General features: G+C 43.7%; 1 protein-coding gene across 17 annotated transcripts in view; it reads left to right on the top strand.

The window, feature by feature from the left end:
- The window catches only part of ST6GAL2 (ST6 beta-galactoside alpha-2,6-sialyltransferase 2), a 95,646-nt gene that overhangs the window by 47,565 nt on the left and 35,188 nt on the right, over positions 1–12,893 (top strand). For 14 of the 17 annotated variants that reach the window (XM_081003094.1, XM_081003090.1, XM_081003089.1 and 11 more), the window contains one exon: positions 6,143–7,144. In XM_081003094.1, the coding sequence (XP_080859220.1) occupies positions 6,148–7,144 (997 nt within the window). In that variant the 5' untranslated portion in view covers positions 6,143–6,147. Of the gene's footprint in view, positions 1–5,154; positions 5,176–5,245; positions 5,451–5,598; positions 5,784–6,142; positions 7,145–12,893 lie in introns of those variants that run through there. The other 3 variants (XM_081003081.1, XM_081003080.1, XM_081003083.1) reach the window with 3 other exon arrangements.

Genomic DNA, 12,893 nt, shown 5'->3' with positions numbered 1-12,893 from the left:
GGTGTCTTTGGCCACACGACCCTGAATCTTTGTTCCTTGAGCCTTAGTGGTGAAGTGAGGACACTCTGTTCATGCACAGAGGTTATGAGCAGTTCCCTGAGTTTTTTGGGGAGGACAGAGGGGGAGAAATCCCAGGGTTGCACCGTGTTCAAAATTAAGTTTTCAACCAATCTTGGTTAGTCCAGACTTAAGAAACAGCAGTACCCGACTGTTTAAAATACTGTGAATTCAGGGCATACAGAGTTGAATCAACATTAACAGGTTAATATAAATAGGTTAAGAAGGAAGAAGAGTGGTGATGCACAGGTCAAGGTAAGTTTCACTTCCGTTTTTTCAACCCGCGCTCTGTTGTGAGCGAACAAACTTGCACCACAGCATGGAACCCAAAAACACGCGTCTTTCGGTCTGGCGGTTTGGCACAGCCAGAGCATGGGATCCAACATGGGACGTCTGGGATGGGGATCAGAAGCTGGGGTGCCTTCTGTCTATCCAGAATGTCCTACTTTAAAAGGGGCCCCTGGAATATATGCAAGTTCAATCCCTGCCATCTTCAGATAGGGCTGGTAGTGAACCCTGGAGAGCTGCTGCCACCGGTCAGTGTAGACCACAGCTTTCCAAACTTTTCATGTTGGTGACACACGTTTTAGACATGCATCATTTAGTGACATAGTAATTCACTTTTACTAGCAAACCGCACATACTAACCCAGACATAGGCAAGCTCTGGCCCTCCAGATACCCTGGAGAGTTGCTGCAGTCAGTGTAGACCAGGCATGTCCAAACTTGGCCCTCCAGATGTTTTGGGACTACAATTCCCATCATCCCTGACCACTGGTCCTGTTAGCTAGGGATGATGGGAGTTGTAGTCCCAAACATCTGGAGGGCTGGCGTTTGCCTGTGCCTGAACTAAATCCTTCTTTCCAGCCCCGGGAGGAGTGCGGGGAGTGTTTGCATAACACAACTACACACTGAAGCCGACACACTAATGTGTCGCGACACACAGTTTGGAAAGCTCTGGTGTAGACAGTAGCGAGCTGGATAGAGCAATGGCCTGACTTGCTATACTGCAGCTTCTTAATCTTCCGATTCCCATTTTACAGATGGGAAGTAGAGGTTGACAATGACTTGCCCAGTGCGTGCTGTATACAGTGGTACCTCGGGTTAAGTACTTAATTCGTTCCGGAGGTCCGTACTTAACCTGAAACTGTTCTTAACCTGAAGCACCACTTTAGCTAATGGGGCCTCCTGCTGCTGCTGCGCCGCTGGAGCACAATTTCTGTTCTTAACCTGAAGCAAAGTTCTTAACCCGAGGTACTATTTCTGGGTTAGCGGAGGCTGTAACCTGAAGCTTATGTAACCTGAAGCGTATGTAACCTGAGGTACCACTATATGGCAGATGTGTGTTCCATAACCTAACCCAACTCTCCATTACTGCACCACAGTAGTACTCTGTAAGCAAAATTTTTTATCTTCCATTTAGAAGACTTAGCAGAATTTGTTAGAATTAATGACTAAAACTTTGTAACTGCTGGTATGTAACTTTTGGAATGATGATTTCCAGTGCTCTCGTGGCTGGAAACCTTAGAAATTTTGTCTTGGAAAGCAATTTCGTTTGTTGCTCTCAGCTGCGGTTACCTCTGTTGAAGCAGAGTAATGTAGCAAGAGCAAATATTTGTATAGCAAAGAAAAGAAACCTTTATTCTAATCATGCTGAGAGCAGATATAAAATGAGTTATTGCATATGGAGTGTGAAACTTTGTAAGGGGCTATAATATCTTATTTCTAATGGCCACGTCTTGCACCCAGTCACAGAGGTGCACATAACTTTCTGAGACCACAGATTTATTTATCCTGTCAAAATGTTTTAAAACTCCTCATTTTTGCTGTTTATTATGTTTCTTTAAATACGGTGTCTGGAGTCAAACACAAAATCCATCCCAAGCTATGCACACTCATTTGTGCAGGTGTGATTAATGCAGTTCGTAAAAACGCTGCTATAGGCCGTTTCTGACGTTGAATGGTTCATTCATTACCAATAACTCCTTCTCCCAGCAGCCATTTCTGGTTGTAATATACCATAGAATACTCCTGCAGTCATGCACAGTTACACATGATGTCAGAGCAGAGGAACGTGCTGCTTTGAGCGGCAGTTTTTCAATTCATCTGCTCCTCTAAATTGAATGAAGTAGGCTGAGAGAAATCAGTTCCATAGGAGATCAGAAAATGGCTTAACAGTTTCTTGCTTGTACTCCCAAATTAATAGTCTCGCTGTGCCAATTCACTTGTGTTGCCTTTCAACCACGGAGTGCTTAATAACACTACTGTTAACATTTCAAATACATGTGGACAAATACCTGGTGGGTTGTGTGATGGGGGATTTTCTTTTCTATAGAGAAGTTGGGGTACAGAAGTTGGGGTAAAGGATTAGACGATAGTTCCTCTCCTGTAGACATAATTACCTGTGGCAGCTTTAGGGCAGATGGCCAAGTGTCTTAAAGGCACACAGATGGCTTTAATGCCAGTATCAGGAGAAAGAAGCCCCAATGGCGTATATATACCATAATTTACATCCATGCCTGATTCTTATAGCTATTGGATCCTAATATGATTGTGTCTTTCAGTTTTTAAAACAGGAGATTGTTTGTTTTGTGGTTGGTTGGCGGTCTGCTTCGGACTCCAAAATTTGGCAAATATCCAGAGACATTTGATCAATGCAACTTGCAGTGGAATCGTAGGGATGATTGTTGGTCGCAAAATTCAGCATTTGGATTTTAGGAGTCAGGATTCCATGTTGATAATAATAACTCGTGCAATTTCAAGATTTCATGTTGATGGAACAGTTCTTGCCAGAGAACGGTTTACTTGGAAAGGAATTCACTTGAAACTCTTGTACCACAGTGATACATTTGCATTACTCCTATTCGTTGCAGCATAACTTTCTGGTGGATTGGTCTCATAGTTTTTTATTCGAAAATTTAGCTCATCTCCTCGGCTAGCAGAACTCTCACACTCACATGGTGTTGCTCCCTGAAGAAGGGCTGAATTACAGTTGCATGTTGAGCACTTGCAGTCCTAATCTCCTGTTCAGAGTGCTATAGGGGATTAGTAATTTACAGAATCACTGTCAACCTGGTGGGAAGGCTCCTCCTCCGCTGTTGAGGCTTTGCCAAGCCATGCAGGGAGATCCCATCTGTGGAAATCCATGAAGTGGGGTGTGGTGGGTTTCTGCTGGCTTCCGATCTGCTGGATCCATAGCCCCAGGGATCTCCCAAAGGGCCTGATAAAATAAAGCCCACCTTCTGTGCCGGCTGTTATAACTGGCAGGGCTTCTGATGCAACAGTGGACTCACCACTCTGCTCTCAGATGGGTTAGAATTGCTGTGTCCCTCTCTCATCCTCCGATTACTCACACTGACTCACAGGCTGTGAACTGGCCCCACTTTGTGGGGGGGACACTCTGCTATGATATGAAACCTCTCTGTGGTTTTTGATACATGTAGATCATTACTGGATGATGCGGTCTGCAAGTGATGAACACTTACATGTGAACAGGGATTTTAGAAATAAAATAGTTTTGTACCCATTCCCCCTGAGACTGGAGGAAGCTGACGGGCAGAATCACCCCATGGGCTAGTTTTTAAGCACGAAAGCAGCCAGGTGTGGGCTGGCCAGGATTGTTGGGGCAGCACCCCATTCACCCCAATGGACCACCCTCCACTGGCTTGCGGGATTTGTTTTGGGTTTGCCTTGAGGTTTCTGCTATGTTAGGTTTGAGGTATGTTAGGTACTTTTTGGGTTGTGCTTTTATAAAACAGATCCTGGTTCGTAACTGGATGCTTTTTTATAATCATTTGCCAAAAGTTATTTCAAAAGAAAAATTAATGCTATGTCGAATAATAACAAAAACAAAACAAAGCAGTACCATGGAGCGAAGGTTCAATACAAATGGCAGTACTGAACTGCATAGTGCTAGCAATGTATTAGAGAACTGAGAGTGAATTATGCTGCTTGCGCATGAATGTTGGCTGCGAATTGTTCCTTTATATGGCACCGAAACGGAGAGGTGACATTTTGTAACACTCAGTCTGTGCAAACCTGAAGCGTATATCGTGTTGATTTCTAGCTTGTTTCATAATTTCTGTCTGCTTTCCCTTCTGTTCTTTCAGTTTTCTATTTTTTATCAGCTTTCTCAAATCAGTTGCTTTTAGATGATCTGCACACCTACATGAGATGGGCAAACACAGATCAGCTGTTGCATGAATATGCGCTTAAAAGGAAGGCAGAAAATTTACTTAAATGCTCTATTTTGCACTGGAGACATTTGCCTTCTGCATGGTACAGCGCCAAAATGTGTGCCCAGGCATGTGCCTCAATGTCACAGAATAACGCATTTTTAACAGTCTCTCATCTCTGCCTGAACTCACTAGTGAAATACACCTCTTCCTCTCTTAACTTGTGCAGGGATGTCCAGGTGTAATTGTATCATATAAATTTTATTTTTCTTCTAAGATCAGTTGCGTTCTCAAAAAGCAGTGGCAGAGAGTAACTCCTGGCAGTCTCTAGTTCAAAGAAAGGGTTCTTATTATATGATGGGGAAGTATTAAAAGCCACATAACAGCTGCAGTGCAGTGTGTCGTCTGCGCTTTGAAGAGAAACTTCATTTGCTTTATGCTGGAAAGGTTCTTTAATTCCTCATACCACAATAACTTTTTCCACCTAGGTTGCAGAGTTTTCCCATCAAGTTTGAATTCCCAACACCATGGGAATGTCTGGCCACAGAATTCACAACCCCTGCTAACCCTGAGACGAACTTCCAATTGAAAAGCTGCAATATCCTTCCTCCCTTTCTCTTGAGGGAAGAAAAGGGCCTATTTAACATAACAGTGCCTAACGTAGAACATCAACTTGAACCGTCCTGACCTCATAGCTGTGTGTCTTTATATGCTTTTTCTTAGCAATGGAGAACCTTGACAATACAAAGTCCTGAAAGAGAGGAAAGTTTGAAAAGGATAAAGACTCTTCTTCCACTCAGCTCCCCTCCTGTAATAAATAGGAGGCCTAGTTTAGAGACATTAAAAGTGCCTTCTGTTGCAAAACAATGGGAGTTGTGACACAGGGGCTGCAGTCAGCCACTTGAATAGGATCAAAGGAGGATGAAAGCTCCTTCAGCAGCACAGTATTTTCACTAGAGAATATCCTTTGTTTTAATGCAGGCTGAGAATCACGCAGTCAATTCTTGGGAGTCTTAAGGAAGCATGACTGTCACACTGCCACTTATTTAGGATACCAGAATTGTCATAAAAAACCCAACTCCTAATAATAGTTAACATTTATATTCCTTTCTTTAAGTTATGTGCTTCATTGGCATAACACTTTAAACATCCCTGAGACACACAATGGTTTAATCCCTAAACTGCAACTTGAGACAATGGCTTGCATAAAGCTACCTTGGTGACTGAAATTCTGGACTAAAATTTGAACCAGGGAATTTTTTATTCATAGCTGTGCCTATTAACCTGCTCTTGTCTGAAATTCAGAAAAGAACCTTCATGGGGACTGTGCTAAATATGTTAACTGTTCTGAGATACACAGTATTCTGTCTTGATAAGACTAGATTAGATTTCCTTCAGACCTGTTTTAGCCCTTGAATTCTGCCATTTGTATAACTTCTACAAATGAGTCAAAAACCCACTGTGATAAAATGTCTTAAACTTGCAGAGCACTGTGGACACATGCCTCATGTGGAATAGTAAAGATTTGCACGGGCCCTTCAGTTCCATAAATGTATGCGCGCGTGTGTGTGTGTGTGTGTGTGTGTGTGTATACCCTTGTTTGAAAGTTTGAAGCTGATTGTCACTTGTCAATATAATTTTTTCCCCCGCATGGGTTGATTTGGCTGTGGTTTGCAGAGCAGCATGCAAAATGTGCTTAAAGAGGGACATTATGCTGTGTTGCCCTGAAAAATTGACATTATGCCATAAATATCCTAGATGTGATATCTGTTGTTGAGGAAAACAATTTACCTCCCGATAAGTGTTCCTACGTTGCATAGTTTTCGACACATTATCATTGACCTTAGAGTTGTTTGTTTCTATCCTACCTTGAGAGACGTTCTTTGCTAATACTGAATCTTCTTATTCCAGGTTTGATGCTCCTTCACTGGGCCTTTAGCATACGGCAGAATAGGCACAGAGTTGCCATGAAACCTAACTTGAAGCAATGGAAACAACTCATGCTGTTTGGAATATTCGCGTGGGGTCTCCTGTTCCTGGTTATCTTCATCTATTTCACAGATAGCAACACGGCTGAAGCAGTTCCAAGCTCGTTCTCCTACACTGAGACTAAAAGGCTTTTGCCCATTCAAGGCAAACAGAGAGCTATCATGGGAGCCATGCACGACCCGTCCTTCTCTGATACAGCTGATGAGAACGAGCTGCTTCTTGGCAAAGACGTCTCGGGTTCACTTAAATCGGGGACTGGGAGCATTAAAAAATGGGCTGACCTAGACGATGGCTTTGAAAGTGAAGAGGAATTTTTCCCTCCCCAATTAGGAAGAAAATCAAAAAGTGCTTTCTATCAAAGGTCTGGTGATTATTTATTTGCTGCTGGTCAGCGTCGGTCACAGAGCAGTATTCAGAGAATGGGGAGATTAGTCTCAGCAGAGGGGGCGGATCAGAAGAGCAATGCCTTGCAGGATAATTGGCTCCCTCAAAGGAAGAAAAAGAAAAGACATGCAAGACACAGGAGAGGCCAGATGTTTGAAGAGTCCAATGAATGGGATGGAGTATATTCCACAATGTCGAAATCTTTCCTCTACAGGCTTTGGAAAGGGAACGTCTCCTCTAAGATGCTTCTCCCTCGCCTACAGAAAGCAAGGAAAGGTTACCTGGATACTAATAAGCATAGGGTGCACTTCAAAGGGAAGCGAAACCTCAAGTTGACTTCAGAGCAGCTCCTCTGTGAGCTCAAGGCACGTGTGGACGTCAGGACCATCGATGGCAAAGAAGCTCCCTTTTCTATCCTCGGATGGGAAAGGCGGGTCCCCAAAGTTTCTCTGAGCAAGCTGTACCCACGTGGGTTTGGTAGCTGTGCTGTCGTCATGTCCGCTGGTTCCATACTGAACTCTTCTCTAGGGGATGAAATAGGTGAGTGGAAGGATCTCGACAAAATGTGCAAAACCATGTACATGTGGACCAGGACTGTCCATAATAACATAGAAAGAAAGAGAACCCTGATAGGTCAGATCAAGGCCTATCAGCTTGTTCCCCTTGTTGGCCAATAGATGTCTCTTAGGAACCTCACAAGCGGGCCAGGAGCCCAATAGCCCTCTTACACTCATTCCCCAGAAACTGGTGTGCAGAGGCATACTGCCTTTGAAGCTGGGAGCCACATATAGCCAGCATGATTTGTAGCCAATGATGGACTTAAAGGTAAAGGGAACCCTGACCATTAGGTCCAGTTGTGGCTGACTCTGGGGTTGCAGTGCTCATCTCGCTTTATTAGCCGAGGGAGCCGGCGTACAGCTTCCGGGTCATGTGGCCAGCATGACTAAGCTGCTTCGGGCGAACCAGAGCAGCCCACAGAAAAGCCGTTTACCTTCCCGTCAGAGTGGTACTATTTATCTACTTGCATTTTGACATGCTTTCGAACTGCTAGGTTGGCAGGAGCAGGGACCGAGCAACGGGAGCTTACCCAGTCGTCGGGATTCGAACCGCCAACCTTCTGATCGGCAAGCCCTAGGCTCTGTGATTTAACCCACAGCATCACCTGCATCCCTATGATGGACTTAATCCCCCATTAATTTGACCACCAACCTTTTCAAATCACCTGAGCTAGTGACCATCAGAGCATCTTATGGCAGGGTATTCTGTAAATTAACTAGATTGTGTGCTTGGCGTTTCAAGAAGATGTTAATAAAATCCTTCACCAAAGGCTCCTGAGTGAGCTTAGCAGTTGTGGGATAAGAAAACAGGTTCTCTTATGGATCAGTAACTGGAAGAGGAAGCAGAGAGTAGGAATAAATGGGCAATTCTTGCACTGGAGGGGTATAAGAAATGGGACTTTCCCAAGGCTGTGCTCTTTAACTTGTTCCAAAATGACATGGGGTTAGGGTTGAGCAGTGAGGTAGCCAAGTTTGCAGAGTATTAGGAGGGAGCAGGCATTAAAATAAAACGACAAACAAGGTTCATTGTGAGCCAGTGTAAAATAATGCAAGAAATTCTAAATCTGCTGTGCTGATCATACTATACCTAGATAGGATTAGGGCCACCTAGTGCTTGAAGGCAGGAACTTTAGTTGCTTTTAGCTGGTGGCATTTTTTACATTTATGCACATGGGATCTGAACTGGTGTTGACTGTCCAGGAACGAGACTTTTGGGTTGCAATGGATAACTCACTGAAAATGGCTGTGTTGATGTGTGTGGCATCTGTGGAAAGAGTAAATTTTCATGTTAGAGATTGGGAAAGGCATTAAAAATTAATCTGCCCCATCATAATGCTGTTAGTTAAATCTGTGGCATGGCCACACGTGGAATGCTTCATAGAGTTCTAGTTGCCACACCTCAAAAGCATATTGTAGAGCTAGGAAAAGTACAGAGAAGGGCAACCCAATTGATCAAGGGTTTGAGCAACTAGTGATGTTGGCTTTTAGAAATTTTGCGTCTGTAAATTAGAGTAATTTGCATAAGGAAATGTTCTGATGCCCTACAGAATAATCTAATTTAGCACTTTTATTTTACTTGTATTCAATAGACAAAATCAAAACTGCCAAACTTGCCTAATTATTTATTTGCGATTAGCATCTATTCATCTTTACTTTAAGGAATGGAAAAAATTTCCACAGATTTTTAGTTTATTTTTAATGTAGAAAATGTGCCTTTCCATTTCATTGGTAGAACCTTTCCCCATGTGAAACCTTTACAATATTTGAGACTTTTTAGTTTAGAAGTGGTAACTAGGGTGGACCGATAGAGCTATAAAAAGTTATGCTGAGAGTGTGGATAGAGATAAGTTTTTTCTCTCACACACCCATCATACGAAATCCCAGGTGTCATCAAATAAAGATGAAGCCAAGCTCATTGGTGTGATTTAAATTGAGTGTGACACTGCAGTATATTGGTCAAAAAGCCGCAGTTCCATAAAGAAGGTAAAGGTAAAGGACCCCTGGATGGTTAAGTCCAGTCGAATTCTTTTGAACTGCTAGGTTGGCAGGGACAAAGCAATGGGAGCTCACCCTGTTGCATGGATTCGAACTGCCAACATTGCGGTCGGCTAGCTTAAGAGGCTCAGTGGTTTAGACCACTGCGCCATTCATGTCCCTGTGCAACAGACCCTGCTGTGTGAAATGAAAGTTAGAAAATGGGACAGGAGAGCTAGCGTTATAGTCAGGAAAACTCATGAAATAAACACTATATCTGAATGCACCTCTAATCAACACGCCTGTGTTCCGTCCTGAGTGTGATCTGTTAGATGTAGACTGTGGAGGTTTGCTCCAAATTGTGGGGTGAGCTAGAATCCTCCCTAATCCCTGGTAAAGGCTAAGGAGGAAAAGGGAAGTAATGTTTTGTCACTTCAGTTCCTAAACACCAAAACAATGTTCTTCCCACAGATTCTTTAAAATGAACTCTGGGTTAATCCTCTAGAGCCATTCATATTTTCATATCCAGATAGGTTTCCCTTTAAATCTCTTATGATGAAGTAGAACTACTCTCATTATCCAACTACTTTAATAGGCTTCTTGCTCAGAACATGTGCCAAAGCTGTCCTGGTAGCTTCCAGTTTCAAAAGATAATCCCACTAGTTTGAAAACCTATGAGGTGTGAGAACTCCACAGGTTCTCTCCCCTGCCTTTTCCTCACAGATAATGAAGCAAAATATTTCCTTTTTCTAGTTTGTGTTTTAAAGTGCCGTTGTCTGTCTTCCGCTTTCTACCAAACTGCGAGTTCAGTATCGAAGAAGCTGTTTTGTTTGTTTGTTTTAAGGGTTTTTAGAAGGCATGTTGACCTTTACCTAGCGAAAAGGCCGAGATACCTCCGAATCAGTGACCTTTTGACGCCATAAGAAGTAACATTTTTGTCTCCCATATACCCAGTTTTAGGGGTCACTCAGTGTGCCGTATGTTGTAGTTGTGGAACTCTCCAGTTGCCCACCCACAGTACTTCCAGGTCACCTCTCCCTCTCCCTAGTTGACCTAGTTTTGCTTACTAAGAAAATAATGTTCCTCTAGGCGACCTTCTTGTCGAGTATTCATCATTTGCTTGCACAAAGCTTTTTCAAAGGTTAAGCAACGCCTGCTCTTTCTTGATAATTTATTCTGATTTGCATGCAAAGAGGTTATGAGTATTCCCATCAATTGGTCATTTATTCCACTCTTTTTAATAATTCTCCCCGCCGTGTTCCCAACAGCAAAAAGCCAGTTTACTTTTGTTGTTGTTGCTGCTGCTGCTACTCTTTGTTTGTTTGTTTGTTTGTTTGTTTGTTTAAAAAAAAGTGTTTTTTTTTGGAGTGGCGTAGCACTTTAATTGCACAAATTTAATTTTCCAGCTGAATCCCTCCTGCAAAATATTGACAATCTGGAGGCAACCTTGTTACATTTTAAACGCTTATTTGCATGCACAACCAGAGTAAATGGCAGATTCCCCCTTCCCACCTTTTCATTGCAAGCTTGCATGTGGAACAGTGAGTCATACGTAGCCATGCTAATGATTGAGAGGTATGGCGCCTCAGGGTGATGCCTAGTCTTGATTGATTGATTTAACCCAGAATAAAAGAGCGTGATACAAAGTATTTATCCTGGGCTCGTTCTTGTGTCCAACTGCTCCTATTTCACTAAATCCTACGGATCAGCGACATTCCGCCCTGGCCCCATTCTCTTAACACATTAACAATGTGTATATTAACAATGGACTTCCCTTCTCTTCATGTAGGAGCCTCGATCTGTTGCTAGGGGGATTCTGGAGGGAGGGAGAGCCTATTGCAGTGAGATGCTCCACAACGACTGCCCTGCCGCATTTGCCATAAGCTAAACGGGTGTAAATGTGAAGCCGTCATGACTCTACCAACAATTTATAAGGCATTATGAGAATGCGTGCTGTCATGTTCACCTCATGGCAGCCTGACTTTTGTTCTGCTTTCTTGTTCTGTTCTAGGAAAGCCTCGGCTTCCGTTCGTTTGACAAAAGAAATATTCGTGGTTATTGTCAACCTCACCCCCCTCCCACATCAAGATGCGTTTTAAAAATTCCAGAGACTTAATGTGTCACTCAGTACCCTCTCTTAATGCTTCGTTTATGTGCCTCCAGGTTGTTGTTGATGATCGCAGTAGTAGTAGTAGTAGTAGTAATAATAATATGATGTATTTATGTGGTATATTTCAATAGCTCAAAGCACCTTTTTCTTGCACATTCACCTCAGCAGTCTCGGGTTATAGTGTTTGGCTGTAATTCCTCTGAGGGAATCACAAGGCACACAGCCCCTGTTTGTTCCACCCCAGCTCCCTCTTGCCACTCTTCTGTTTCTTTCATAGACTTGCCACTCTTTCCCTTCCTTTGCTGACCCTGGTGATGATCCCTGGGGACTTCCTACTTTGGGGAGTGAGCTGCTGTCACTGCCACCCTAGCCATTGGGGATAGAGAGCAGCAGAAAGGGGTGGGATGGGGGGGGGGAGACCAGCTCTTCTCGTCCCACCTGCACACAAGCTTCCTTTAATTCTTCTTATGTTCTTATTTATTGAATCATCTGTTTCACTCAGTCTGAAATAAGACACCCTGCTTCACACCTGAGGGTGTTCTTTCCCTGGCATTGAACTCTGATAAAGCCTCCTGCTGGTCTAAATGGAGAACACAGAGGGGGATTTGAGCTAGCCTACTGTACAAAGTAGGTGTGGGTGAAACCACAGAGCCTGGGACTTGACGATCAGAAGGTCGGCGGTTCGAATCCCCACAATGGGGTGAGCTCCCGTTGCTTGGTCCCTGCCAACCTAGCAGTTCGAAAGCACGTCAAAGTGCAAGTAGATAAATAGATACCGCTCCGGTGGAAAGGTAAACGGCATTTTCGTGCGCTGCTCTGGTTTGCCAGAAGCGGCTTAGTCATGCTGGCCACATGACCCGGAAGCTGTACACCGGCTCCCTCGGCCAATAAAGTGAGATGAGCACCGCAACCCCAGAGTCGGTCACGACTGGACCTAATGGTCAGGGGTCCCTTTACCTTTCCCTTACTGTAAAAAGTTAGCATTTGCATTTGTTGCTTCACCCATTTTCACCTTTGGCTCCACCCACCTGTTATCTGGCCCTTGGAAGATTTTCCAGAAGGAAATGGGGCCCTCAGGCTGCAAAAGTGCCTCACCCTTGACTGAAGCCTGTCAGTTAACTATGAAGTTGTTGTGCATTGTGCAGGAAGGGTCGTAGGTGTAAACCCCCAGAGTATCTAGGGTATCTAGACTGCTGGCAGTGGGAAACACCAGGATGATCTGGAATTATTGGGGGTACATTGGTACCTCTACTTACGAGCACCTCTGGTTATGTATCCTTCAGGATACGCATGCAGCAAACCCGGAAGTATTTTTCCAGGTTTCACCACATGCGCAGAAGCGCTCTACTGCACCGCGCGCATGTGCAGAACAGGCACCTCTTGTTGCGAAAACCTCAGGATCCGACCATATCTCCTGTCCGCAACCGGAGGTACCACTGTATTTTCACACTACCTAGAAACCTGAATGTCATTTAAAAAACCAAAAATCTGAAAATGTATTCCCCTACCCTGCACTTGGAGGTCGAAGAACAGAATGCAAACTATGCCTGTAGTAGTGGCCAGACTCTTATCAGTAGAAAGAAGATAAAAGTCTGGGGTTATCAGACAATGCCATTTGGTAAGAAAGTCCTGCTTTAATACTTCCTTC

This window comes from Podarcis pityusensis (assembly GCF_964106645.2).
Source record: "Podarcis pityusensis genome assembly, chromosome: 4".
Taxonomy (NCBI): Eukaryota; Metazoa; Chordata; class Lepidosauria; order Squamata; family Lacertidae; genus Podarcis; species Podarcis pityusensis.
The sequence above is the reverse complement of the archived record's forward strand: the minus strand, read 5'-3'. Positions and strand labels throughout refer to the sequence as shown.